We start from the raw sequence: 27878 nt of genomic DNA, 5'->3' as shown, positions 1-27878 counted from the left end.
AGGTTTTGGAGAGACTTTGGCGCCCGGGGAGTTGTTATTGTGAGGGGTTAAGTGCCTTGATCAATGGCAGGCAAAGGCCTCAAGGATTTGATACCAGCAATAACCCTCCAGTTGTCAGCTCACTTCCTGTCAGATTTGTCCCGTCGGACCCTGGATTCAAACTGGCAACCCGCAGTTGCTGGCGCTCCTCTAACCACGAGGCTACCTGCTGGCCCCCTAGCATGTTTGAAATGTTAATGTAATTTCTGATTGAGCCGACATGAATGCGGGAACACTTCCTTCATTTCAATTGCGCTATAGTGCGGATATTCCGCGATACGGCTTGTATCTATGCCCTAATTGCCATCCCTCAACCTTTCAGACAAAACTGATGACAAATCCCCCGCCCTTTTGTCAGCAAAGCATGCACAAGATTTAACATTTCTGGTTTATGTAATCTGACTCCGGTACACCCTATGTAGGTGGTAACAAGTCTTTTTTAAAGACAGTAAAGAGCAATTTGATCCTCCTTTTCAGTTAGGAAGTTTACCTTTAGTTGACTTGACAGTGTGTATGGAACGTTTTGGGAGTCTGCTGTGACATGGTATTGATTTTCATTTTTCAGTCTCATCTCTAGAGGGCCATTATGTTATACAGGCCTAACCATGTAAACAACCTGCAGATAACACACAATACAGTCCAGGATTGGAAGGACTTCTTCTTGGTGTGCTCTGTCAAGACTGTCAAACCCTGAGTGATTCTGACCTTTTAATGAATTGTTGACTGGATCTCGGGACATTCTTCTCAGCATGTTCCACAGGCAATGCCCCTGTAGTTGTAATCGCATTCGCAAACTTCCAATTTAATAATAACAAGCAATAATTGCATCTGTACAGCTGCGCATTTCAATTTCACACGCTCAGACTGTTGGCAGTCTTTTAGCGCCCTACCATGACAAAAAGATTTGTAGATGTCCAAACAGGAATTTGCAAGAAAGGAGAGATAGAGCTAGAGCTCTGGGAGGGGGGACCTGTTTCTTCTAACCAATCAGATGAGATTTTCATAGACCAGCATACTCTACACTGGTTGGTTGGTTGGTGACAGCTCACATGCATCGGCCTTGTTGTCTGACGCAACCACCTGTCAAGGCCGCTTGGATGTGAGTAGGCTAGTGGAAGATGGTGGAAAAGGAAATAAGGAAGAAAGTAATTTATGAATTAACATGGAGTGGGGGATTGCACAGGCCTTCTGAGAGATCTGGTGAAGGAGAAGATGGACAATGAAAAAGAGACATGGAATATTTTTTGAGTGAATATGGAATTGAGGATCACACAACTTTTGGAAGAGCTTCAGGCGGAAATGGAACATGACGAGAGTGAAGATGAATTAAAGGTGGTGGCAGGTGCAGTGATGATTGCTGAGAAGAAGTTGAGTGTAGAGGGAAGTAGTAAGGGGAGGAAGGTGGGTGTGGAGGGAAGTAGTAAGGGGAGGAAGGTGGGTGTGGAGGGAAGTAGTAAGGGGAGGAAGGTGGGTGTGGAGGGAAGTAGTAAGGGGAGGAAGGTGGGTGTCATGTGCAAAAACAAGGAAATGTGCTCCAGTAGTTCAGAGACGGAACTTGTTGAGAGTGAGGGTAAAGTACCTACGGCTTTCGGGCCTCATCCCAAGGATGATAAAGATGATTTTATTGGAGTGAGATTTGTAGAGAATGGATCCTTGCTGTTTGGTTGATCCATGTGTGGTGTCAGGTTGGGTGGAGGGGAGGTTGGGGATTGTTGACATGGTGAAGGTAACTCTGAGTGGACTCGTGATGATTTACTGTGCTTCTTCCACCCAGAGGGAGAGGGCGCGCCGGATTATTAGATTAGGGACAAGAATTGTGACATGCTTTGCTCTATGGAGCAGGGTGCCGTTGAGAGGAGTGATAACGGGTGTGGCATTACAGTAGGTGTTACGGAGGAGCAGTTGAAATTGAAGATCCCGGTGAAAGTTGTGTGTTAGTTGTGGGGGTGATCATGGGGCTTATAGATCAGAGGTGTCCAGAGAGAGAAAGGCAGCTTGAGGTTTCCAGGGTTAGAGAAGTACAAAAAGTATTGTATGCCAAAGCAGTGAAGAGAGTACTAGAGGAAGATGGGTACAGGGTGAGGGAACCTGAGAGGATTCCTGTGAGTAGGCAGAGATCAAGAGAGAGTGAAGAAAATGTGCTTCAGTAAGGTGGGCTTTTTAGCATTCATAGCCATGGTTGTCAACTGTACTGCAGAAATTAATCGAAAGACACAGAAAATAGAGGTTGTAGTGGCAGCGGCAGAAAAGAACTTGGGATTGCGAGGATTTACTGCAGAACAGCTGCAGGAGGTGTTGAGTGGTAGTGTTATGTCCTCTCAGACTGTTTGTCTGGAGTAGGACTAGGTAGGGTAAAATAGTGGGATGTGTGGTGTTTTTTTAGAGAGGGCTAACTGGTGGTAGGGTCATTTCCCTTTTTCCCCAATCACGATGTGCACAACCAGTTTACAGCTGAGACTGATTGTGCAATGTCCACCAAAGAAGCCCAGCTGTTAGCTCTCATGGCTGGTAAGTTTAAATGTTTTTCTTTTATGGCTAGGTAGCATTATTTGTTTCTTATTTTTAATGTTTTTGGAAACTATTGTCCAAGTCATTGTAATTGAGAGTTTGTAACTAACATTGGAGTCTGATGTTAGCTACTGAAATTGACTAGGTAAAGTTATGGAGCCATAGCTAGCTACAGTAGCTAGCATTATCATTAGAAAATGAGTTCTGCTAAGAACTAGCAACTGACAGAATATCATCCAGTTAGATCTGGAGTTTTAGTAGAAGCATGACTGAAGGAAGAAATCTATTTGTTTAGCTTTGACATTGGTTGCATTCTGTGAATGTGCACTGCCCTTTGATTAATGTAAAACCCTATCTTAACCATTTATAATTGTGTGTCCCCACTCTCCTATTATATATTTATTGCAATTCGATACTGATTTTATTGCGTTCCAAACATAATGCTCACCATATTGTTTTCTGCAGAGAGCCATAAGAAAATTAGTTTTGTTCAGTTGTGGAAATATTTTACAAAAAGATGGGGGGAAATATTGCAATTTTGTGTAGGTACAGCCAACTAGCACAAAATAATATTACAATATTCTCAAAATTATACTATATATCATCAAAAATAATAACCCGATATGTATATTTTTATTTTATGTTCTGTATCACTAATCAGTGATATCTGGGCACTAATCCAAACTGTCTACCTAGCTGTCTACATACCACCACAGACCGATGCTGGCATTAAAACCGCACTCAAGGAGCTCAATACCGCCATAAGCAAACAGGAAAACGATCATCCAGAGGCGGCGCTACTAGTGGCCGGGGACTTTAATGCAGGGAAATTTAAATCAGTTTTTCCTCATTTCTATCAGCATGTTAAATGTGCAACCAGAGGGAAAAAAACTTGAGATCACCTTTACTCTACACACAGAGATGCGTACAAAGCTCTCCCTCACCCTCAATTTGGCAAATCTGACCATAATTCTATCCTCCTGATTCCAAGTAAAAATTAAAGCAGGAAGCACCAGTGACTCAGTCATTAAAAAAGTTCCTTTACACTCTTCCCTCACACTGCTGCTACTCTCTGTTTATTATCTATGCATAGGCACTTTACCCCTACCTACATGTACATATTACCTTAATTACCTTGACTACACCTTAACCCTGCACATTGACTCGGTACCGGTACCTCTTGTACATAGCCTTGTTATTGTTATTTTTATTGTGTTACTAATTTTCCTTTAGTTTATTTAACAAGTTTTTCTTACTTACTTTTTAAATACTCTGCATTGTTGGTTAAGGGCTCGTAAGTAAGCATTTCAGGGGTAAGGTTGTATTCGGCACATGTGACAAATAAAATTGGATTTGATTAGGCCTAACTACTTGACCTGAACAAAGGCCAACTGTGGTAAAACTTTTTTATTTTCTACACTATTACTGCCATTTTCCCAGATCTAAACCATTATAAAGCAAAGGAGACATCTTTATTGAACTTCATTCCCACATTCAAGAACATTTTCATGTTTTCTTTCTAATAAAACAATCCTATCACAGTTGAAGGCTGATTCTTAGTTTAGAGGGAAAGATGCTAGCTTAAGGTAAAGGTTATTCACATAATACACTTTCTCTTATTTCAAGCCAAATCTGAAATTTAGATCATTTCAATTTCCAAGGAGTGGAATGCACTTGACATGAATGGACTTCTGTATAGTGGAAGTTCCCGGAAGCCCTGCTGAATTTCACAGATGACTCCATGTCAAATCTGACCATAATTCTATCCTCCTGACTTCTGCTTACAAGCAGGAAAGCAGGAAGCACCAGTGACTCGGTCTATAAAAAAGTGATCAGATGAAGCCGATGATAAACTACAGAACTGTTTTGCTAGCACAGACTGGAATATGTTCCGGGATTCTTCTGATGACATTGAGGAGTACACCACATCAGTCACCGGCTTCATCAATAAGTGCATCGATGACATCGTCCCATAGTGACTGTACGTACATACCCCAACCACAGGCAACATTCGCACTGAGCTAAAGGGTAGAGCTGCCGCTTTCAAGGAGCGGGACTCACACCTGGAAGTTTATAAGAAATCCCGCTATGCACTCCGACGAACCATCAAACAGGCAAAGTGTCAATACAGGGATGAGATCAAATCGTACTACACCGGCTCCGACGTTCGTTGGATGTGGCAGGGCTTGCAAACTATTACAGACTACAAAGGGAAGCACAGCCGAGAGCTGCCCAGTGACACAAGCCTACCAGACGAGCTAAATAACTTCTATGCTCGCTTCGAGGCAAATAACACTGAAACATGCATGAGAGCATAAGCTGTTCCGGACGACTATGTGATCACGCTCTCCGCAGCCGATGTGAGTAAGACCTTCAAACAGGTCAACATTCACAAGGCCGCAGGGCCAGACTGATTACCAGGACGTGTATTCCGAGCATGCGCTGACCAACTGGCAAGTGTTTTCACTGATATTTTCAACCTCTCCCTATCTGAGTCTGTAATATCAACATGTTTCAATCATGCGATGCAATCTCTATTGCACTCCACACTGCCCTTTCCAAAAGGAACACCTATGTGAGAATGCTATTCATCGACTAGAGCTCAGTGTTCAACACCATAGCACCCTCAAAGCTCATCACTAAGCTAAGAACCCTGGGACTAAACACCTCCCTCTGCAACTGGATACTGGACTTCCTGACGGGCCGCCCCCAGGTGGTAAGGGTAGCTAACAACACATCTGCCACGCTGATCTTCAACACAGGGGCCCCAAACGGGTGCGTGCTGAGTCCCCTCCTGTACTCCCTGTTCACTCATGACTGCAAGACAACGATGAGTCAGCCTATAGGGAGGAGGTCAGAGACCTGACCGTGTGGTGCAAGGACAACAACCTCTCCCTCAACGTGATCAAGACAAAGGAGAGGATTGTGGACTACAGGAAAAAGAGGGCCGAGCACACCCCCATTCTCATCGACGGGGCTGTAGTGGAGCAGGTTGAGAGCTTCAAGTTCCTTGGCGTCCACATCACCAACATACTAACTTGGTCCAAGCACACCAAGATAGTTGTGAAGAGTGCATGACAAAACATATTCCCCCTCAGGAGACTGAAAAGATTTGGCATGGGTCCTCAGATCCTCAAAAGGTTTTACAGCTGCAGCATCGATAGCATCCTGACGTGTTGCATCACTTCCTGGTATGGCAACTGCTCAGCCTCCGACCGCAAGGGACTACAGAGGGTAGTGCATACGGCCCAGTACATCACCGGGGCCAAGCTTCCTGCCATCCAAGACTACTATACCAGGCGGTGTCAGAGGAAGGCCCTAAAAATTGTCAAAGACTCCAGTCACCCTAGTCATAGACTGTTCTCTCTGCTACCACACAGCAAGTGGTACCGGAGCGCCAAATCGAGGTCCAAGAGGCTTCTAAACAGCTTCGACCCCCAAGCCATAAGACTCCTGAACATCTAATCAAATGGCTACCCAGATTATTTGCATTGTAAGTAACCATTTCACTGTAAGGTCTACACCTGTTGAATTTGGTGCATGTGACAAATACAATTTGATTTGATTTATTATTGTGCATCTAGTTCCAACCACTGTCAGAAACATTAGAATAGAAAGGTATGATTGGACTGGTGCCCAGATATCACTGATGCTACATGAATCATAGAGAGCGCAGTACAGATTTACTTTTGTAAATATGAATTGAAGAACCAGGTGAAGCGGTACACAAACTTTTTGGCTGTCAGGTCCTCTGTAGTCAGTTCCTGCACCCTCACGGACACAGTTTTGTGGTAGAGCTTGAAGAACCTTTCAAGGTGTTGTAATGGTTTGGGAAGCCTTGCCCATGACGCACTGCAGCACTAACCGCAGTTGCTTGACCAGGTTGTTCAACAGGCCCTCCACCCTGCCGAAGTAGTTTCGAATGAGGTTCATGTTGTGCGTGTTCTTGCTGCACATGTGGTACTGATCATACATGAGGTCATTCCATGAGCACTCCAGGTTCCTCAGCTTGTGGTGGCCCTCCAGTAGCCCGGCTTGCTCTATCATTAACCTCAGTCACTGCACAGGAAAGTAGGAGAAATATTACTACACAAATACATTGTAAATGTACAATGTCACATAAAATGTTATGCAAGCCAACAATAATAGTTCCCAATCAAGTGGCATGTTAGCAGCTGAACATACCTGAAAATATATTCTTCAGGTTCGCCACGGCTGAGGCTAGCTGACTGTTGCATCCCAGCATATTTTACATCCTTCAGGTTCTCAACGGTGTTGACGCTTTGCCTCCAGTCATTGCCAATGTCTCCCAGGGAGATCTGAATGTCTTTCACATCCCCCAGGACATTGTGGAGCTGACGGAGGCCTGAACGGACCCTGTCTAACTGGGAGTGGATTGCAGCCTGGAAAGTGTGGACAGACAATTGTAAATGGTTTAGAGAGGGTTTTACATTTATCGAAGGGTAGTAGAGATTCACAGAATGCAGCCAGTGTCAAAGCTAAACAAATTATTTTCTACCTTCAGTGCCAAACAGGTCCCACCTCCCAGAGCTTCTGCTCTCACACACAGAAATCACTGTTTGCAGATCTACAAATATTTCTGTCCCAGTAGGGCCACTGTCTTTGATACGGCGCTAAAGCCCTGACAAAAGTCTGAGTGCGTGAAATTGACATGTGCAGTTGTACAGATGCAATTAATGCTGGCAAATATTAGAATTTGATTACAACTACAAACTCATCAGTTACATGTTTGAGAATGTGCTTACAACTACAGATTATTATTTAATGTTCACAAATTATCAGTTACACGCTGGCAAATTGTGCTCACAACTACAAATCTATTCCACACACTCAAATCATTATGCCAATGATTTACCTTCAATATTCTGTTTTCCACACCAATTGTCCTTCTGAAGGACAGTTCCCTCTGTGTGTATGTGTGTGTCCTGCCCATTGTCGTGCCTTGCCTCAAAATAGCCCTGTTAGACAGCCAGAGATTCATATCTCTCATCTACCTTTCAGCCAGGAAGATTGCACGCTGACAAAAACACTCCCCTTTGGAGTGTCCTTGTTTGCGTCAAACATTGTTTATTCCCCTCCACACTCCAGGATATTCCCTGTATAGCTCATTTGAAAGGAATGAAAGCATTCAAATGAAGCACTGTGCGTAGTGAAGCAATACAAAGTCAAACAATGGCAGCAAAGAGATCCTTTCCAGAGCCTGTTTATTTGGCAGGACAACTGCTGCTTTGATGTTACATTTGTATATTTCTTTAATCCATTTCTCTTGAAATCAAAAGGCATACTTGGATACATCTTCATTTTGGAGAGATCTTTTTATTTTTCCCCTTTATATTCAGCTATCAAGACAATACATTTGAAGGCTGTCATATAGGATCCAGTACTCTCTAAATGACATTTCTTCTCCATATCGCTGTCTCTTCACTAATAAGAGCTGTGCTTATGCAGCATTGCATTAGTGTAAACCAAGACTGTTCTCAGGGCATGCCTGGTTGTAACTAGATACACTACATGACCAAAGGTATGCGGACAGCTGCTCGTTGAACATCTCATTTCAAAATCATTGGCATTAATATGGATTTGGTTCCCCCTTTGCTGCTACAACAGCCTCCACTCTTCTGGGAAGGCTTTCCACCAGATGTTGGAACATTGCTGCTGGGACTTGCTTCCATTCAGCCACAAGCATTAGTGAGGTCGGGCACTGATGTTGGGCAATTAGGCCTGGCACGCCGTTGGCGTTCCAATTCATCCCGAAGGTGTTTGATGGGGTTGAGGTCAGGGCTCTGTGCAGGCCAGTCAAGTTCTTCCACACCGATCTCGTCAAACCATTTCTGTATGGACCTCGCTTTGTGCATGGGGGCATTTTCATGCTGAAACAGGAAAGGGCCTTCCCCAAACTGTTGCCACAAAGTTGGAAGCACATAATTGTCTAGAATGTCATTGTATGCTGTAGCGTTAATATTTCCCTTAACTGGAAATAAGGGGTCTAGCCTGAACCATGAAAAAACGCCCCAGACCATTAGTTCTCCTCCATCAAACTTTATAGTTGGCACTATGCATTGGGGCAGGTAACGTTCTCCTGTCATCCACCAAACCCAGATTCGTCCTCGGACTGCCAGATGGTGAAACGTCCATCACTCCAGAGAACGCATTTCCACTGACGCAGAGTCTAACGTCGACAAGCTCTACACCACTCCAGCCGACGCTTGGCATTGCGCATGGTGATCGTAGGCTTGTGTACGGCTGCTTGGCCATGGAAACTCATTTCATGAATTTCCCGACAAACAGCTCTTGTGCTAACGTTGCTTCCAGAAGTAGTTTGGAACTTGGTCGTTAGTGTTGCAACCAAGGACAGACAATTTTACGAGCTGTGCGATTCAGCACTCGACGGTCCTGTTCTGTGAGCTTGTGTGGCCTACCACTTCGTGGCTGAGCCGTTGTTGCTCCTAGACATTTCCACTTCACAATAACAGCACTTACCGTTGACCAGGGCAGCTCTAGCAGGGCAGAAATTTCACAAACTGACTTGTTGGAATGGTGGCATCTTTTGATGGTGCAACGTTGAAAGTCACTGAGCTCTTCAGTAAGGCTATTCTACTGCCAGTGCTTGTCTATGGAGATTGCATGGCTGTGTGCTCGATTTTATACACCTGTAAAGAACGGGTGTGGCTGCAATAGCCAAATCCATTAATTTGAAGGGTCATACTTTTGTATATATAGACTGTTTTCAGGTCGGGCCTGGTTGTAGCTAGATATGTTAGTTGTTTCGGGGACAATTGTAGCTAACCCTAACCCTTTTCCTAACCTTAATTATCCTAACCTGCCACGTTAATTCCCCTAACAACCTGCATACGTTCTCCTAACCTGCTACGAAAAGACACTTCTGCTAGTCAAAATCGGTAGACTTGCCCTGAGAATAGTCTTGGTTTTATTGGTTTTCTGTCCTGAGCCTCATGTTATCTTTCAATGAAGTATCGACCAGGAAGGATATCAAAGAAATATGTAAAGATCCAATTAGTATTGATGGCTCTGAACTCTGGATATCAAGGGTTGTTTTACCTCCTAGTCCAGGGTTTGTGAAAGTACGGAGGTTAAGTCGCGTGTCCTCAAGAGAAGGGTAGAAGAGGCTGGTGATTGACTGTGGTGTTTTTACACATCATGATGCTGTATCATGGTGAAGGTCTTGGCCGGTGTAATACATCTCTCTGTTGCTGCTCAGGCATTAAGCATGAGCCCATGTTGGTTCTTCTCAGCATGTGTTGGTTCTTCTCAGCATGTGTTGGATAAATAGGAATAGAAGACAGCCTCAAACAGATCACCCTTCTTAGTACAGTATATGCCTTATAGGGCATGGAATGGATATTTCCAATGTTTTCAGTCTCTAGCTTTTTTGATTTGGGAGTAGAGGTCTTCTCGGGTGCAAAATGTTTGTCCTCGGGTCCATCCAGGTCCATCAGACCCCGAACCGACTTGATCGTTTTTAATATAGGGGGACCCGGACAGACCCTGAGAACAATCAGACCCCAACCCGAATCGACCTGACAACAACCAGACCTAGACCCGACCCTAACCAGTACCTGATTGGATGCGAGTGACAAAAACAATTATGTTAATCAGAAGTTGCTATTCTGGTTAACAAATAGGTCTTCATATGTTGGCTAGGCCTTCTGTCAGTCAATACATTATTAGTGTAAAATAAATATGCTATGCAGAGTTGTGGTCGGGTCCACTCAGGTCCATCAGCTGTAGTTACGTAGACCCGAGACCTGATGACAACCGACCTGGACCTGAAAATAATTTTTGACCTTGACCCTCTCGGGTATTCGGGTTTGGGTGGACCCGTGAAGACCTCTAGTTGGGAGCAAACCACTTAAGTGTTCTGTTGCTTCAAATTAGTTTTTAAGTACAGAACTCCATAATAACATGTTAGGGCATTAGATGCTTTAACAACCCGCTAGATGAAGAATATTATCTTGAGCACCAATGTTTGGGGCATTTTAAAACTCTATTGAGGAATTAAAAACAGGATTGATGTGGCAAATCTTCAGAACCTAAAGCCTGGAAAAGGTTGCCACGGAATCAAGAAAAACAACAGGGGAGAAACTTTAATGGTACTTGCTTAATTATCAAGACGGAGCCCGACGTGTGTCTGTTCGCTAATGTAATGTATCATTGTTATTTACCCAATGTGAATCCTTGCGTCTAATCACTCGGCAGGGTGTTGTATGAGAATCTGTTTCTTCTAAAGCACAGCTTGGCCTTCCACACTCTGCCTTCTTCAGCTGACACCGAGCATCAATCAAACTCAACAGCAAGTATTCTGAATGTACATGTTGTTCCTACAACCTCCTCCAATGGCAGACAGTGCACTTGTCTAGCCTGTAAGTGCAAGACTTCTGTCAATCTCTTCCTTACTGTATGCACAGTGCTTGATTGGGACATAGTCTATCACTCACACCTCCACTTTTTGTCACCATTTTGTTTTAGATAGTAGTATGGAAAGTATGAAAAAAGATAGTATTCTTCCTATGAAAGATCTTAGCACATATTTTTATGTGTGTCAGACGGTATGATGAATCCTTCTCATGGCATGCAGTAATGATTCCTTTCATCTCCATGTTCACACTTTAATGTTTTCACTTCCCACTGGGCAAAAAACGTGTTCAATCAACGTTGTTTCCACGTCATTTCAACAAAAACATTCAATGTGATGGCGTTGAATCAACGTGGAAAACTGGATTTGCAAAAAGTCATCAACAAAAGGGAAATTAGTATTTTTTTTCACCCAACTTTGAACCTAAATCCAGTGACATGGTGACATTTTTGTTGATTTCACGTTGAATTCACGTTACAACTCATCCAAATGTAAATCAAAACTGGATGTGCCCAGTAGGTTATTACGCATAACTAGTTGGGAAGGAGGAGGCATTTCATATTCCGGTATTCCAGGACAGTCTTCCAAGCCTCTGGGAGAATCCCTCTGCACATCCCTTGAGCCTGGTGCTCTCTTCTCTTCTTGGAATATAATAATCAAGAGACAACAAAAAGCACACACACGCTCGTGCTTGCACATGCACACACTCATCACCTGCCCTTTTTAATGAGCAGCCTCATCCTGATGTCAGCACTGTGTGAATGTGTATGCTTGTGTGTGTGTGAATGAAGCAGGACAAGTCTGACAATATGGCTTTAAAAAAAAATGTACCCCTTTTTGCTCCACAATTTCGTGGTATCCAATTGGTAGTTGTTACAGTCTTGTCTCATCGCTGCAACTCCCGTACGGACTCGGGAGAGGCGAAGGTCGAGAGCCATGCATCCTCCGAAACACAACCCAACCAAGCCGCACTGCTTCTTGACACAATGCGCATCCAACCCGAAAGCCAGCCGCTCCAATGTGTTGGAGGAAACACCGTACACCTGGCTACCTGGTCAGCGTGCACTGCGCCCGGCCCGACACAGGAGTCGCTAGTGCGCGATGAGACAAGGATATCCCTGCCGGCCAAACCCTCCCTAACCCGGATGACGCTGGGCCAATTGTGCGCCGCCCCATGGGCTTCCGGGTCGCGGCCGGCTGCGACAAAACCTGGACTCGAACCCAGAATCTCTGGTGGCAGACCACTGCGCCACCCGGGAGGCGACAGTGTGGCTCTTTGAACTGTATGGGGAGCTATTATGGAGACCTTCCAGTAGATAAGAGGGCTGTTTTGTTCCCGGTTAACTAAACCCTGTCAGCTCAGCAAACCTCTTCTGCCTCTATGGACCACAGGATGGTTGTTACCCCCACATGTCACTAACACTGGCAGCTATGATAGATTAATTGATTTCTAATTGACACTGGTTTCCTCCTCCATCTCTTCCTTTATCTCTTTCAAGCTCTATTTTCACGGTATTTATTCATGATACGATCCATTAATATCGACCACATGGAGCATTCAATAAATGTGCAACTTCTGTGACTTCTGGAAGATTTTAACCCACTTAACCCCTAACTTCTCCATGTTTTCACAATCATTGTAAAGCCCTAGATTATTATTTATTTAATGTGATTAGTAGTCAATTAAAGTATGCATGGCCATCATTTTAAGGTCAATCTTGTTACGTGAACTCTCGTTTTAATATAGTGAAACGATTCCTTTAAAATAAATATTTTAAAAAACATTGTACATTAATAGTCAAATCAGCGTGAAAGCAGGTGGGAAACTGAGTGGGTCGAGCATAACACGTCAACTCTGTCACCCATAGACAGAAAGGCTAGAAATGTTTAAACAAATGTTTTTATTTAATTTTTAGCTTGCATTCAGTTGCCACTCCCTGTTGAACACACAGAACAAGCTTCCATTGCCCCTGTCACAAGGGGATTTGTGGCTGATTTTAAGATGAACTCATCAACCCTGTTATTGTCAACCCTGTTACTTTATAACCCTGTGAATTCCGAACAACAGTAAACAGCAAATACTGTACACTGAACATTACAATCATTCCAATTCTTTACACAGACGTACATTGTGTATTGATTCTAAATGCATTTCCATACCTTGTTATCTTGCTTTATCTTGCTACCCTGCTTCATAAACAACGTCTGTTACTTGAAGTGGATAAAAACAATTATGTGTCGACATTAGTATAACTGTCTTTTTTTGTATAATTTGGCAAATGTCTGTTTTTCCCCACAAGGTTCAAGGCAAATCTCAAATCAAATCAAATGTTATTTGTCACATGCGCCGAATACAGGTGCAGACCTTACCGTGAAATGCTTACTTACAAGGCCTTAACCAACAATGCAGTTCAAGAAATAGAGTTAAGAAAATATATACTAAATAAACTAAAGTAAAAAATTTAATAAAAAGTCACACAAAATAACAATAACGGGGCTATATACATGGTGTACCGGTACCGAGTCAGTGTGCGGGGGTACAGGTTAGTTGAGGTAATTTGTACATGTAGATAGGGGTAAAGTGACTATGCATAAATAGTAAGCAGCAGTGTAAAAAAAAAAGGGGGGGGGTCAATGTAAATGGTCCAGGTGGCCATTTGATTAATTGTTCAGCAGTCTTATGGCTTGGGGGTAGAAGCTGTTAAGGAGCCTTTTGGACCTAGACTTGGCACTTCGGTACCGCTTGCCGTGCAGTAGCAGAGAGAACAGTCTATGACTTGGGTGACTGGCGTCTTTGACAATTTTTTGGGCCTTTCTCTGACCAGGCCTAGTATATAGGTCTTGGATGGCAGGAAACTTGGACCCAGTGATGTACTGGGCCGTATGCACTACCCTCTGTAGCACCTTACAGTCGGATGCCGAGCAGTTGCTATACTAGGCGATGATGCAACCGGTCAGGATGCTATCGATGGTGCAGCTGTAGAGCTTTTTGAGGATCTTGGGACCCATGCCAAATCTTTTCAGTCTCCTGAGGGGGAAAACATTTAGTTGTGCCCTCTTCATGACTGTCTTGGTGTGTTTGGACCATGATAGTTTGTTGGTGATGTGGAAACCAAGGAACTTGAAACTCTCCACCTGTTCCACTACAGCCCCGTCGATGTGAATGGGGGGCGTGTTCGGCCCTCCTTTTCCTGTAGTCTGTGATCAGCTCATTTGTCTTGCTCACGTTGAGGGAGAGGTTGTCGCATACTCTCCCTTTATGAGAACTCTTACCTGCTCAGGAACATACAGATTTTGTGTGGGATGGAACAACCCCCTCATACCTCTGTGTATATGATATTCGGAACATTCCATAAGAAGGTGGGCATACAGTATGTGTACTGTGTATACCCCCAGGACAGACATTCCATGATATTCTTCTTACATGACTATCAATCTGGCTGCCTCAAGCCTCAGAGCATACCGTAGCTACAGGAGAATGATCAGGAGAATTTATTTGTATAGCATAATGACTATGGCTTAGCCCAGTACTTGTGACCCTACTAACAAGTATCTTCTTGGCCCTTTCGCACAATGGTAAGATTAATGGGCTTGATGCATTATGGATTCCACCTGTCTGCACTCTGCTGCCATATCCAGTGAGTGTACAAAACACTGCTTTTCCATGACATAGACTGACCAGGTGAATCCAGGTGAAAGCTATGATCCCTTATTTATGTCACCTGTTAAATCTACCTCAATCAGTGTAGATGAAGGGGAAGAGATAGGTTAAATAATGTTTTTTAAGCTTTAAGACATTTGAGACATCGATTGTGTATGTGTGCCATTCAGAGGGTGAATGGGCAAGGGAAAATATTTAAGTGCCTTTGAAGGGGGTACGGTAGTAGGTGCCAGGCGCACCAGTTTGAGTGTGTCAAGAACTGCAACGCTGCTGGGTTTTTCACAATCAACAGTTTCTCTCTCGTGTGTTTCAAGAATGGTCCACCACCCAAGGACATCCAGCCAACGGCAGGCCAGTGGTCGAAAAAGGGTAATTGATGAAAGAGGACAGAGGAGGCTGACACGAATTGTGTAGAGCAGCAACAGACGGGCTACAGTTAGTCAGGTTTTCATGGCTCACATTTGGCCAATTGATAAAAGTGGAGCAACTTTTGAACGCCACAGGATATCTGAACATCATTGCCAATCAGATGCATCCCTTTAAGGCCACAAGGCTAGGATTGTCCAGGAATGGTTCCACAAACATGAAGATAATTCAGCTACTGCAGTGTCTTGCCCAGTCACCAGATTTCAATCCAATTGAGCATCTGTGGGATGAGATGGAATGATCTATTCAGAGTAGAGATCCACTACCAGACAACTTAACACAACTGTGGGAAGCATTGGAGTCAACATTGGCCAGCATCCCTGTGGAACGTTTTTGAAACCTTGTGGAGTTCATGTCCCGACAAACTGAGGCTGTTCTGAGGACAAAACGGTGTACAACTCAATATTAGAAAGGTGTTCCTAATGTTTTGTACACTCAATGTGTTATAATATACTGTAGTTGTGCTTTGGTTTTCAAGCCTGAATGGCTGAAGTGAATGCATGAATAGTAAATACAGTACAGATTATGTTGTTCTCCATGACATGCACTGAATGTGACAGTTCTCTGGACTGTTTGTCTTCCGAGTGAAACGGCCAACCATTTTATTGAACCATCAAATGCATTTGTACATTTGTTTGTAACTTGACAGTTCTGTATAGTGATGTGTGGCTATGGAGATCATCTCATGCAGCCTGGCATTGTAAGGACACAGTGTTGCATGGAAAAGCAAGCTGTAGGCAGACAGCGAGCAGTGTGACATACTGTAAGCAGCATGGTGTATATATATATCAGGGGACAGACAAGGGTTTAAATGGTTCGTAGAAAGTTGTGGAACAGCACTTAAAATGAGTTTGCCTTTCCATTTGATAGTAATTGAAATAGAATGGCATGTGCTTAACTGTTGCTGTATATCTGGATATCCAACGTTGGCAGAAACGTGTTGCAGCCCAGTTGGTTCTGTTCTGCCTCCCTCTGGACCCCTTGGAAACAACAAACCATTTATGTAAGCTCACAAGATCAGGGTGGCTCCTAAGTCTACCTCTGAACTGCCTTAGCCATGGTGCTTAACGCTGAAGATTAGGCCCAGAAAACATGTATTTTCTGGGTAAAGTAATCCTGGAGGATTTTAACCCTTCAAACCTTGACTTCCGAGATAGTTTTGTCTCTTTATCCATCTATCCCCTTTCATCTCAGGTTGGGCTTGACCCCTAACTCAAGTGCCTCTTCCCATGCTTCAACAATGTCCTCAAAATGTCAAAGATGGGCGTACAATCAGAGGGGAGAAATTTTGGTGGTGCTGTTTAGCGTGTCATTGTCTTCACCTCACAGAATAAGCAGGTCGGTCTACATGCTCCTTAGTAGCGCTCATTTCCAGGTCTGCTCTCCCTCAGCCCTCCAACCTTACAGATGTACTTACTGTCAGCGCCAGTCATCTACCGTCACCTCCAGTCTCTTTGGTCTGTTCCACACCGGGGGCGTCAGAGTCCTGCTCTCCGCTGTGGGGGCCCTGGTGGGCGGACAGGTGGTCCAGAGACCTGGGCGACATATTAATGTCCCTTCTTCTATAGCACCAGCACATGGCCAGGTCGGCCCGGAACGAGGGCGTGTAGAAGCCATAGATGACCGGGTCAAAACATGTGTTCAGGTTGCCGAAGACAAACAGGGCGTGGTGGATGTATTCAGGCGTGACCTGCAGCATCTCCGGCTGGAACCAGTACCAGATACCCAGGAGGTAGTAGGGCGTCCAGCAGACCACAAAGGACATCACAATGATGATGGTCATCTTTAGAGTCTTCATTCGTGCTTTGGGGATCATGTCTGTGCCACTGCGTCTCAGGCAGGACTCGCCAGCTGGAAAAGTATGGCACTGGTTAGTAGCTTCCTAAAGCTAATGTAGCTATCATATCTCGCCTAAACATTGTCAATGTATAATTCATGTTTGAACAGCATATAGGCCTACTGAGGTTGCCATTTTGGACATGCAAGTATTGTGGTTGCCAGATTGGAATAGCTAGCTTTTACCTTTGTTCCTGTGGAGTTGCTGATTGATCTCAATGAGGATGCGTGTGTAGCAGAAGCTCATGACCAGCAGGGGGAACACGTAGAGAGTGACGAAGTAGAACATGTTGTAGACCGTCTCCTGCCATCGCTCTTTGAAACTGCCATGGGTCACACACTGGGTGAAGTCTACGCCCTCTGCCTTGATGGCCCGGAAGATGAACAGCTGGGGAACAGGAAGTCACTGAGTAACAACAACCACAACATCTAAGATGTATGACAATCCACCTACTGTAAATATAGTAGTACCTTTCACACAGGTATACACTGGGCTACTACAGTACTAATTTAGGTTCTGTTGAGGATCATTTAATCTACCTTCAAAGTATAAAACTCAGTTGAGGTCTTAGCTGCTATTTTGTGCCGGCGCACTGGCCAGAAATGGGTGGGTTAATGAGAAAATGCAGTGGCTGAGTCATGTCTGCAGTATTTTCTGATTAATGAATGTAGTGGTCAGTAGCATCACAATAACTTTCAAGGTGGATCCATATTCTGCAATGGCTTTCAAAATTATTTGGGGACATAAATCACCATGACAGACATATATAAATACTGAATTGATTTATGATTTTATACTTTCAGTTGTATCCCATCTGAGTTGGGGGCAGAGTTGTTAGCCTTTTGCAACAATGCAATTTTACTTGTTTTCCAATCCTCCATGTATTATTAAAATGTTAGATTGTTTTCAGTGTTTAAAATCTTGGTTTTACAACATCTCCCTCCTCCCGCTGCTGATGTTGCACATTCCTAATTCTCAGGAATATAATCATATTTCACACTCTGGGGGGCATTCACACTCTGGGGGGCACAATTAACTAACTAATATCAGCATGCCAGGAATTTAAAGATTTCTCGCTGAAATGCCTCCTCATTTCCAGGAAGACTCCAGAAGGCATATCCCTATCTGTCTATCTACCCCCTTGTCCTTGACCCTCTGCTGCATAGGGGCGGGGATTACGTGGGATCTCTGTCGGTGCGGCACTGATACGTAAATCCTGTTATGCCCCTCTGCACTCTACAGCCCTGAAAATTCAATTAGAGGGGAAGAGCCTGAGGCGAGACGTTCAAGATGCTCATGCTCTGTGGTGAATCACTCGCCTACCAGCAGGTGCACTGATAAAACTCCCAGCAGCCCCGGCGCCACTCTGACAGCAAATTAGGCTTATTTGTCTACTCAGATTCATAAATCTATCCTCATGAGGGACGCATGCCGTTTCTCCCCCCTTTGAATCTCCCGTCCCACACCCTGACACTCTACCCCCTTCAAGCAAACAGTCACTCTCCTGCAGCTTGAAGTAAGCCATCCAAACAATGTGGAGAAGCCTGGACTACTTTGAAGTTGTGGTGCAGTAGCATGCCATTACTCTTTGAAACCATTTTACATACTGTGCAAGAATATACCCAAGAACAATCCAAACTACGGTAAGTTATGTACTGTACATTTTATATTTCCTTAGGCTACATTCTAAATCAGATGACTTGTAATATATTTATTTATGTATTTCTACAGGGGAAAAAAAGATGCCCCGCAGTGTGATCTTGAATTGGTTGTAGCCAAAAACAAATTCAAAATCACACTGTGGGGCATCTTTTTTATCTTTTTTATAATAATAATACATTACAAGGCATAAACCACTCTGTCAAGTTCAGAGGAAATATTTAATTTCCCTGTCAAAGCGAATCAATGAATGCATCCATCCAGATTTCCCTCTACACCGGCTGTCCTCAAAGACCAGTGCACCATTAACTATCACTTTCACATAATCCTTAATGCACTGTTTTTGTCAAGGGGTTTTCAGGAAAGCATTTTTCAATGACACAGCAGACAGGATTGTGTTTTTGATTCAAGAAACACATTGCCAAAGAGCCAGGGAGATCCCCAGGCTATCTTCATTAAATCCCCATCTAGATCCATCAGTATGTGTGCACAGTAGGCGAAGCGGTTTCGAATTCTGGATGAGATGACAGTTGAGTACAGCACACCATGCAGGAACAGAATCGTAGGTAATGCCTCCTCGTTTGTCACTGTGTGTGTATGTGTGTGTGTATTAGATCTACGCTTGACCTTGACCAGATTAATTCAGTATCTGTCACAAATGGTGACCTAGGCCATCCTTTCACCTGTCATCTCCCATCAGCCACTGGGTCGAGAGTGTTAACTGGCACTTGAAACATCTGTGCAAACTGATTGATTATGTGTACACTCCCGCTCAGCCCAGTCAAAGCTCCTCTCTGTCCTGGCACCCCAATTGTGGAACGAGATTCCCCCTGAAGCTAGGACAGCAGAGTCTCTGCCCATCTTCCAAAAACAACTAAAATCCTACCTCTTCAAAGAATATCTTAACAAACTTCTGTATTTAGGCCAAATGTACTTATGACAACTGTGATATGTGGTTATCTCACCTAGCTGTCTATTTTTGATTTATTAATGTCATTTTTACCCTTTTTTTCTCCCCAACTTTGTGATTAAGATCATGTCTCATTGCTGCCGGGCTTGGGAGAGGCGAAAGTCGAGTCACGCGTCCTTCGAAACACGACCCGCCAAACCGTGCTTCTTAACACCTGCCTGCTTAACTCGGAAGACAACTGCACCAATATGTCGTTCAACTGACAACCGAGGTCAGCCTGCAGGCGCCCGGCCCGCCACAAGGGGTCACTAGAGCGTGATGAGCAAAGTAACCCCCCCCCCCCCCCCCGGCCAAACCCTCCCCTAACCCGGACGATGCTGGGTTAATTGTGTGCCGCCCTATGGGAGGCCCCCACCTAGCTATCTTAAGATGAATGCACTTACTCTAAGTACCTTTGGATAAAAGCGTCTGCTAAATTACTAAAATGTAAATACACACTTCTAAGTGCCTTGACTAACCCACAGCTAGAGCTGCACTTGGCATGAACACGTCATCTCAACAACATACCAGGAATGAACAAAATCACTTTCATTTTAAGGAATTTACCTTGAATTTCTTGGAGTGCCACACTATTTATAGTAAACAAGGCTACCAGGGTTTGAACTCACCTGTGGTAAGGCAAGAAGCACACTGAGGCCCCAGGCCAGACCCAGCATCCTCTTGTTCCTGTGGTGGGAGTTGAGTGAGTCCAGCGGGTGCAGGATGGCGTGGTGCCTGTCCAGACTGACCACCACCAGGATGAAGGCTGATGAGTGCATGGCAAACAGCTTGAGGAAGCACAGCATCTTACACATGGCGTCTCCGCCATACCACTGCACCGTGATGTTCCAAATGGCGTCCAGTGGCATCACCACAAAGGTCATCATCAGGTCGGCGGCGGCCAGGCTCATGATGAGTGGTCGCAAGTGAGAAGCCAGGCGCCGGCCACGCCCTCGGCACACACTGACCAATAACGCAAGGTTGCTGCAGGCAGCAAATAGGAAGAGGATTAAGGTGGCGCCGACACGGAATTGGGCGGCTCGGGTGAAGGTGGGCACCTCCCAGTCAACCAGAGGGGGAAACTGGGACATGTTTGAGAGGGCGGGTTGCATTGACCCGGTGGCACCCACTAAGGGAGGCCTCAGGAGGGACAGGTTGCCAGACATCCTGGGTTGGAAAAGACAAGGTTTATATGAATGACTGTAGATGACAAAGTAAAACATGTATGTCATTATCGTGATTACATACATTATTATCATATACACATCAAAGTTTTTATGCGTCGTCAGATATTCTACGTTGCTCTGGATAGTATAAGTGATTATTAATGTAAAATAAGACCTCATACGACTGATAAACAGTCCACAGTCCACCAACCAACTCATCAGAGAGAAGCGTACCCCCTGGGTACACCACATAATTTCAACGTGGATAATTGGATAATATTTGGTTGAGACGTTGATCAATTAGATTACAACATATATTCACCCACTCAAAAAGCAGTGGTGTAAAGTTCCTCAGTAAAAATATTTTTAAGTACTACTTAAGTAGTTTTTTTGGGGTATCTGTACTTTACTATTTATATTTTTGACAACTTTTACAAAATATTGTACTTTTTACTCCATACATTTTCCCTGACAACCCAAAGAACTCATTACATTTTGAATGCTTAGCAAGACAGGAAAATTGTGAAATTCATACACTTATCAAGAGAACACGTGGTCATCCCTACTGCCTCTGGTCTGGTGGACTTACTAAACACAAAGGAATATTTTGTAAATAATAGTGTTGGAGTGTGCCCCTGGCTATCCATATATTTTAAAAACAAGAACATGCTACCTCTTGCTTTGCTTAATATAAGAAATGTGAAATGGTTTATACTTTTACTTTTGATACTTAAGTACATTTTAAACCAAATACTTTTAGACTTTTACTCAAGTAGTATTTTACTGGGTGACTTTCACTTTTACTTGAGTAACTTTATATTATAATACTTTTACTCAAGTATGACAACTGGGTACTTTTCCACCACTGTCAAAAAGAAAGCCGAAAGTTAGTTGAATTGCCAATGTGTTATCACTATGCATTCAACCATCTAAAAGCACAACCAAATTCCAATGGAAAAACAATGTCTTATTTTTGGTTTAATTGTCACCCAAATGTCTATCACTGCGCTTTCAACCCTTTTAAACCACAGCAAAGTTCAAATGGGAATACAGTTTCAGATATTTTGTTAAATGTGTTATCACTGTGTTTAATTCATCTAATAGCAGAACCAAACCTGCATTGCAGTTGAGATTACATTAATGCCATTTGAGATTCTGTGCAGATTGTAAAGATCTCCATACATCTCCATGCAACATCCTATGCATACCATCTTGAACATGCATGCTTTATGTGATTACATAAGAAATGTATAGTTACAGTAACATCAATGTGCAAATGGACATATTACTAATTTTAAGGTGGAATGTTAAATTAGTTTGGAAGATAGCTTTAGCCTAAAGTTATTTACTATATTACAAAAGTAATATTAAATTCTGTTTGGTTGACAATGCAACTAAATACCAACATTTAAAGGAGATGTACTGTATATATCAAGTGTGAAGGGAAGACCCAGATGCAGACCACGTCGAATAAACAATAGTTTAATGTTCCAACAGGGGCAGGCAAGACAGGTATGGGTCAGAAAACCAGGTCAGGCAACGGTACCGGACGGCAGGCAGGCTCAGGGTAAGGCAGAGGTCGGTAATCCAGAGGGGGGCAGAGGTACAGGTCGGCAGGCAGGCTCAGGGTCAGGCAGGGTGGTTAGGCAGGCGGGCTCAGAGTCAGGACAGGCAAGAGTCAAAACCGGGAGGGCAAGAAAAGAGAGACTAGAAAAAGCAGGCGCTGAGACATAAACCACTGGTTGACTCAAACAAAGAAGACGAACTGGCAACGGACAAACAGAGAACACAGGTATATATACACAGAAGATAATGGGGAAGATGGGTGACACCTGGAGGGGGTGGAGACAATCACAAGTACAGGTGAAACAGATCAGGGTGTGACAGTATATACTGCTTGGATAGTTAGATCTAAGCCACTGTCTTAATCCTATTCTTTAACTTATATTTTTGGTTGAGTTAGAGATGTGAATCCAACATATCATTTGTTAACTTGTGGAAAATTTCAAAGGTGATATTGAATTGTTTTTGGTTGTAAATGCAACAAAATACCAACATTTGAAGGAGATATATATATTCTGCATGGATAGTTCCATCTGTGCCACTGAAAATTAAGAATTGATATGTTGGATTCACATCTTTATCTCAATAAAAAAGAAAAGTTAAAGGATAGGACTAAATCAAATCATACTTTAAATGCACTTTAAATTAAGTTTGTATTGTCTATTTTTTGTTGAATTTTGGGTTTAATTTAAACAATAGCTGTTGCTAACTTTTCAAATGCTATACAGGCCTAAATAGTATCACTGATGTTATATGATTGATAAAGTTTGGTCACATTTCATTTGCTCTGTCAAACCTACCCTGTGGAATGACTTCGATAGCAACAGTGAATCTATTTAGTTTTAAGTGGAGATCTCACAACAATCATTCTCATGATAGCACATCAGTAACAGTTAGGGAAAAATATTATAGCTAAGCAGGACTGGGATTTAAACCTTAAAGCCCTGGATGGGAGACCAAAGAGTAGATTCTCCAGTAGGAGGTGCTGCCCAGCCTATTGTTGTTTTCTGACAGTGAATTTTTTAACGTTGAAGATTTGACGTTGTTTAAAGGTACAAATTCAACATATTTTACACAAGTGTTGTCTATGTTTAAATTTGGTTACCATAATGACATAATCCTGAGGCTGAAATTTCACCCTCAAAACCACAGTTGATGACTTTTTTCAAATCCAATGTATTTTCCATGCAGATTCCACATCACAATATGTTGACAAATTAAGTTGAAACAATGTTGATTCAGCCAGTTTGTGCATGGTGGGTAATGGCATCAAGATGATAAACAACTATCACACTGACAGAATCGCAGGGTAACATATTGTAATCTCCTGGTAATCAGAATATGACGCTGCCTGTTATTCCTCAACTATACACAGAAGGCCAGTGGAGATGTATGGGTATTCAACACACTGTTTTGTCACTAATGAGACATGAGGCAGCCTCCCCTGCTAATAACAAACCTCTGCAGTATAACTCACACAGTAATTGCACCAGCGCTGCATCTTCCCTACTCATTACTGCTGTTTTTATGGCTCTAGTTGGCCTCCCAAATATCCCTCTATTCTGTTAGCTAGACACAGGTTTGGCATGTCAGCTAAACTCTTGCCCAGTGTAACATATTCATCTGAAGTCTTGAACACCAGGAAAATGGCCATATTGATGCTACTGTACTTTTCACGGCAGATGTTTGTGAGGAAATGTACATAGGATGTATGTTTGAACGGAAGGCTCTGTGTGGAATTGGACTTGGGATAAATGCACTGTATTGAAAAAAAACAGCCATTAAATCCTATGCTCAATAAGAAATACGGGACCAGCTGTTTCAAATAAGCTGTAGTGTTGGTGAGAAGCATTGCCATCATTACTTTGGAAAACTACTATCCAACTTGATCCGATTCAGTGACCCCAATTGGGTTGTAATAGAGGCCTACCTACCAGTAAATAACCACGTTGACTCTGACCATGATGGATCTGTATTTATACCACTTTATGGCCAATGCAAATCAGCCCACACACAGAGCACAATAACCTGGCCTGTGTTGTGTCCTAGCCCCAGAGGACTGCAATCAGTGCCCTAAAGCATCATTGTGTGCACTGTTTGTGGACTGTGATTCATAATGGCACAGTGATGTACAGAACACCATGGACCATAGTGGGGGAGCGAGATGTCTTTGCACATCAAAGTGTAATGACAAAGCCTCAAAGTGAGAGGCTGATCCAGGAGGACTTCATGTACTGTATATCACACACATATCAGAGGTAATAAGGTTGGAAATAGGATTATGATAGAATGATCAGACAAATGATCTGTATTCATCATCATTTATTGATGATCAGATCTTACAGATCTGACAGATCTTACAGCATAATATCAAATGAGATAAGATGATCAGACAGTATGTCACAGTGACTATACATCTTCTCTTAGCAAGTGCAGTAGATTTAAACACCACCAATCAACAATAGTCAAAACATTGTTAACGAGTACTCAAACACGTGAACTGTTCACCTAGAGTAAGATGGAATGACACTGAACCTGGAAACAAGAAAAGCCAGTGTTGTTTAGACTACATCATGTGCCGTCTGCCTGCTGACTAGTGGCTTGAAAGTCGATGTAGAGGACTGCAGAGCCTGACCTTACCCCACTCCAGAGCTGTCAACACCCTCGCCAAACACATTGCCCTGTGAATACTAAAGAAAAAGAAGAAAGATCATGTGTTTCCACAGCAGGGACATTGGGACAGGGAGACTTCTGCTCTTCGCCAGAGAGAAATGTCACACCAGAATGTGCTGAAAAAGCTGACCGGTGCAATGGATTCCTCATCAGCTCATTTAGTTTGTCAGCCTACCCTGGGAATTAACAGAGTTTAGAAATATTTTACAAAGGGCATTGTCATGTGTAATGACTCATATGCAGAGATGGTGTTCGTTCTTGGTTTGTAACACAGGGAAAGGCACATTAGATTGATATACTGGTCATTTTCAGCCTCTTCTGACCATGACTTGTTTCTATTCGGCCCCGTCAGATCCCTGATGGCCCCAGTACTGATGCTGAGAACATTGACACAGCACTGCACTGAAAGTAGCAGCACAAAGACAACCTTTCTCTCTGTCTCCCTGATTTAGAATACCCAACCATATCCCCCTTCAGTTTAGATGACCTTGGACCAAGTGTGTGTGTGTGTCCTATGCCACACACACACTCCCTCTATCCTTTGTCTCTCACCATCTCACTTGAATGAATTCAACATTAATTAAGCCTTTCCTACGCCACACACACACACACTTTCTCTCTCACCATTTCACTCTCATTAATTAAGTATTTCAACACTGATCCTCACTCTGTCTCCTCTCAATATGTTAACATATTCGAAATGAAGTCTTGAATAGGTGTTAATCACGTAATAGAATTATGTGAGTTATTTTTTGTGGCTGTGGCTGTTCTCCCATCCGCTGAAGAATCCCTGGCACCGGCACGCGAAGGTGTCTGAAGGACATTGGGATCAAGTTTCACGCAGTAAATCGATCATCCCAGTATGCACCAGTAGCCTACTAGGGTCTTCGATCAGTGTTTACCGTGTACTCATAAATTATTTTTTGGCGTCACTGAAAAGCGGCGGTAATGCAAGTCCTATATCGAAACCCCGAGCCGTTCTACTCTTGAGCAAGGCAGTTAATTCCCAACATCAACTGCTCGTCGGGCGCCGTGAACGTTGTAAGGCAGCTCCCCGCACCTACCTGATTCAGAGGGGTTGGGTTAAATGCGGAAGACATATTTCGGTTGGCGTCACTGCTTTTGCTATATTGGCGTGTATGCACTGAAAAACGTCGCGGTCGATTCGGAAACTGCAGCAATCTGATGGATGGGTCAATGGGATTCTAAACTTTAAGTGGGGCGAAAAACCTTTTACCTAACCTTTGAAAATGGAAGGTAAAAAAATGAAAGTATAAGACCTATATATTTGCAACGTTTTGCCTTTATATTTAGGACATTTGTTTGTTTTCATGGAGTAAATGGACAAGAAGCGTAGATATGCAAGGTTATTGCATATTTTATTCTATTGATTGTTTCGTACCATATAGTCCTTTAACAAATTAAGATATTTATTGTTATGCCACTATAATGTAGGCTATACAAGTTACTCCAATGTATCCTATAGCACGTTTATGTAGGCTAGTCATCTGTCCACATAATGACAACATGCAGTGAGATATATTACAGGACTATGTTCACTCTTACCTTGTTTAACGCTCAACTCACTTGGAATGCGCGCATTCTTCACAATACGCCACAAAGCACACTTTCTCTCCGATACAATGTCGTCTATTCCAATTGATCAGCTAAGCCGTAATGCAATGAAATATCTGTATTATCTTCAGTTTCCGCAGCATCGAAGATAATTGAAAACCATAATTACGTATTCGTCTCCAAAGTAGGCCTACAACAATTTCAGCGTTTCGGTTGATCCATCTTTCACTCAGTTTTCTTTTTGTATATCTCAATATCCATGGAAGTTTCAAAAAATTATCCAATGTCCAATCCTTGTCGGGCTCCGAGGTTGGTGAAATAGGTTCTGCAGCTACAGTTCAACAGACCACTCTATCCCACTACTTGCGTTCATCAAAAATAGACATGGGAGGGGAGCTGTCCATACACGCAGGTGCTGAAGTGCTGAAAAGAAACCTGGTGCATCAAAAGCAAAGACTACAGATTATTTGGCAATACTGATTTGCAGGCGCGTGCACAATATGGGTCTACCTGTGCCAGAACACCTGCCCCTTTTCCCTCCCACTTGCCAAGTGCTCTTTTGTGTGGTGGTATAATTTAATATTTTTGTACACAGTTTTTGTCATTGTTGTTCTGAACCCACTTCCACCTAGTTGTCGTGATGACGTCAAATTCGCCACCCCCTGTAATGGAGATTAGTGCTGAGCGATTAGGGTTTTTTGAGGTAGGTTCAGTTTATTTTTTATACATTAAATGCACTATGCATTATGTGGGTCGAATGTTGTAACAACACAGAATAAAACAATTAAAAGTACAAATGTTAGTGATGACCATTACTGCTTATTAACCATAATGGATTCACATTACTTCACTATTTCATTACAAGTCATCATCTCATCTCTATAGAGCTGCTGCCTATGCAGTCTGCCAAATCAACATTTTAGTAGTTCTTCAAAGTAAATAAAACAAACTTTTATGACTACTGAATGCCAAGTATCAATCACCCCATGTCTGCTCCACACGGTTCTTATTATAATAGCTCAGTGCTCCACACAGACCGGACAAGTATGCAGGTGCCCAATTGTCATTATAGTTAATTACCATGTTTTCTGTGCTAATATATGTAGAATATTGGCCTGTTGGAAACTAAAACAACCTACTACATTGCATAGTTCAGGCTTGATCTGATTTATCTCTACATAAACTGCGCATTGAGCTCACAGAAAAAACTCTAACAAAATGGAATTCAAATCATGTAAACTTGGTAAATTAGTAACCCAAAAACAACTGACATGTCGGTTAATTGCTCAGCACTCATGGAGATTGCGCTCGCCCATTATCCAAACATGCATGGCTTTAAATGCAGTCACTGGTGGAGTGTGTGTAGCAAGCTAACTAGTTTAAATATGAACAGTAATGCCAGAGCAGCATAACATTTGATTTACACT

The 27878-nt window shown here is 43.0% G+C and overlaps 1 protein-coding gene across 6 annotated transcripts; it reads right to left on the bottom strand.

The window, feature by feature from the left end:
• Window positions 1-16: 16 nt before the first annotated feature.
• Window positions 17-27024, bottom strand: LOC129857626 (gonadotropin-releasing hormone II receptor-like). 6 transcript variants are annotated; one of them, XR_008759929.1, is made up of 5 exons: window positions 20104-22180; window positions 17052-17253; window positions 15929-16880; window positions 6733-6950; window positions 17-6606 (listed from the first exon to the last, which is right to left on the bottom strand). XR_008759929.1 is itself a non-coding variant. In XM_055926071.1 (5 exons), exons 3-5 carry the CDS (start codon window positions 20638-20640, stop codon window positions 16459-16461), a joined length of 1161 nt encoding a protein of 386 aa, XP_055782046.1. In that variant the 5' UTR covers window position 20641; window positions 22187-24893; window positions 26443-27023; the 3' UTR covers window positions 12825-16458. The 6 variants fall into 6 exon arrangements, 5 of the variants coding, with proteins under 5 accessions (XP_055782046.1, XP_055782047.1, XP_055782045.1 ...); XM_055926071.1 differs by lacking the exons at window positions 17-6606; window positions 6733-6950 and adding exons at window positions 22187-24893; window positions 26443-27023 and having other exon boundaries at window positions 12825-16880; window positions 20104-20641; XM_055926072.1 differs by lacking the exons at window positions 17-6606; window positions 6733-6950 and adding an exon at window positions 26443-27024 and having other exon boundaries at window positions 12825-16880; window positions 20104-20641.
• Between the last annotated feature and the right edge of the window lie 854 nt (window positions 27025-27878).

The sequence above is a fragment of the Salvelinus fontinalis genome, chromosome 6 (genome assembly GCF_029448725.1).
Source record: "Salvelinus fontinalis isolate EN_2023a chromosome 6, ASM2944872v1, whole genome shotgun sequence".
In the NCBI taxonomy this organism is placed as follows: Eukaryota; Metazoa; Chordata; class Actinopteri; order Salmoniformes; family Salmonidae; genus Salvelinus; species Salvelinus fontinalis.
The sequence above is the reverse complement of the archived record's forward strand: the minus strand, read 5'-3'. Positions and strand labels throughout refer to the sequence as shown.

Bases quoted from the DNA above. Each gene is read 5' to 3' on its own strand.
- LOC129857626 (XM_055926068.1), bottom strand. From the start codon at position 20,892: ATGTGGTGTACCCAGGGGGTACGCTTCTCTCTGATGAGTTGGTTGGTG. The intron at 17,254-20,103 runs GTGAGTTCAAAC...CCTGTTCCCCAG, and splicing joins TGCTTCTTGCCTTACCACAG to CTGTTCATCTTCCGGGCCAT. The intron at 16,881-17,051 runs GTAAAAGCTAGC...ATACTTTTCCAG, and splicing joins GCAACTCCACAGGAACAAAG to CTGGCGAGTCCTGCCTGAGA.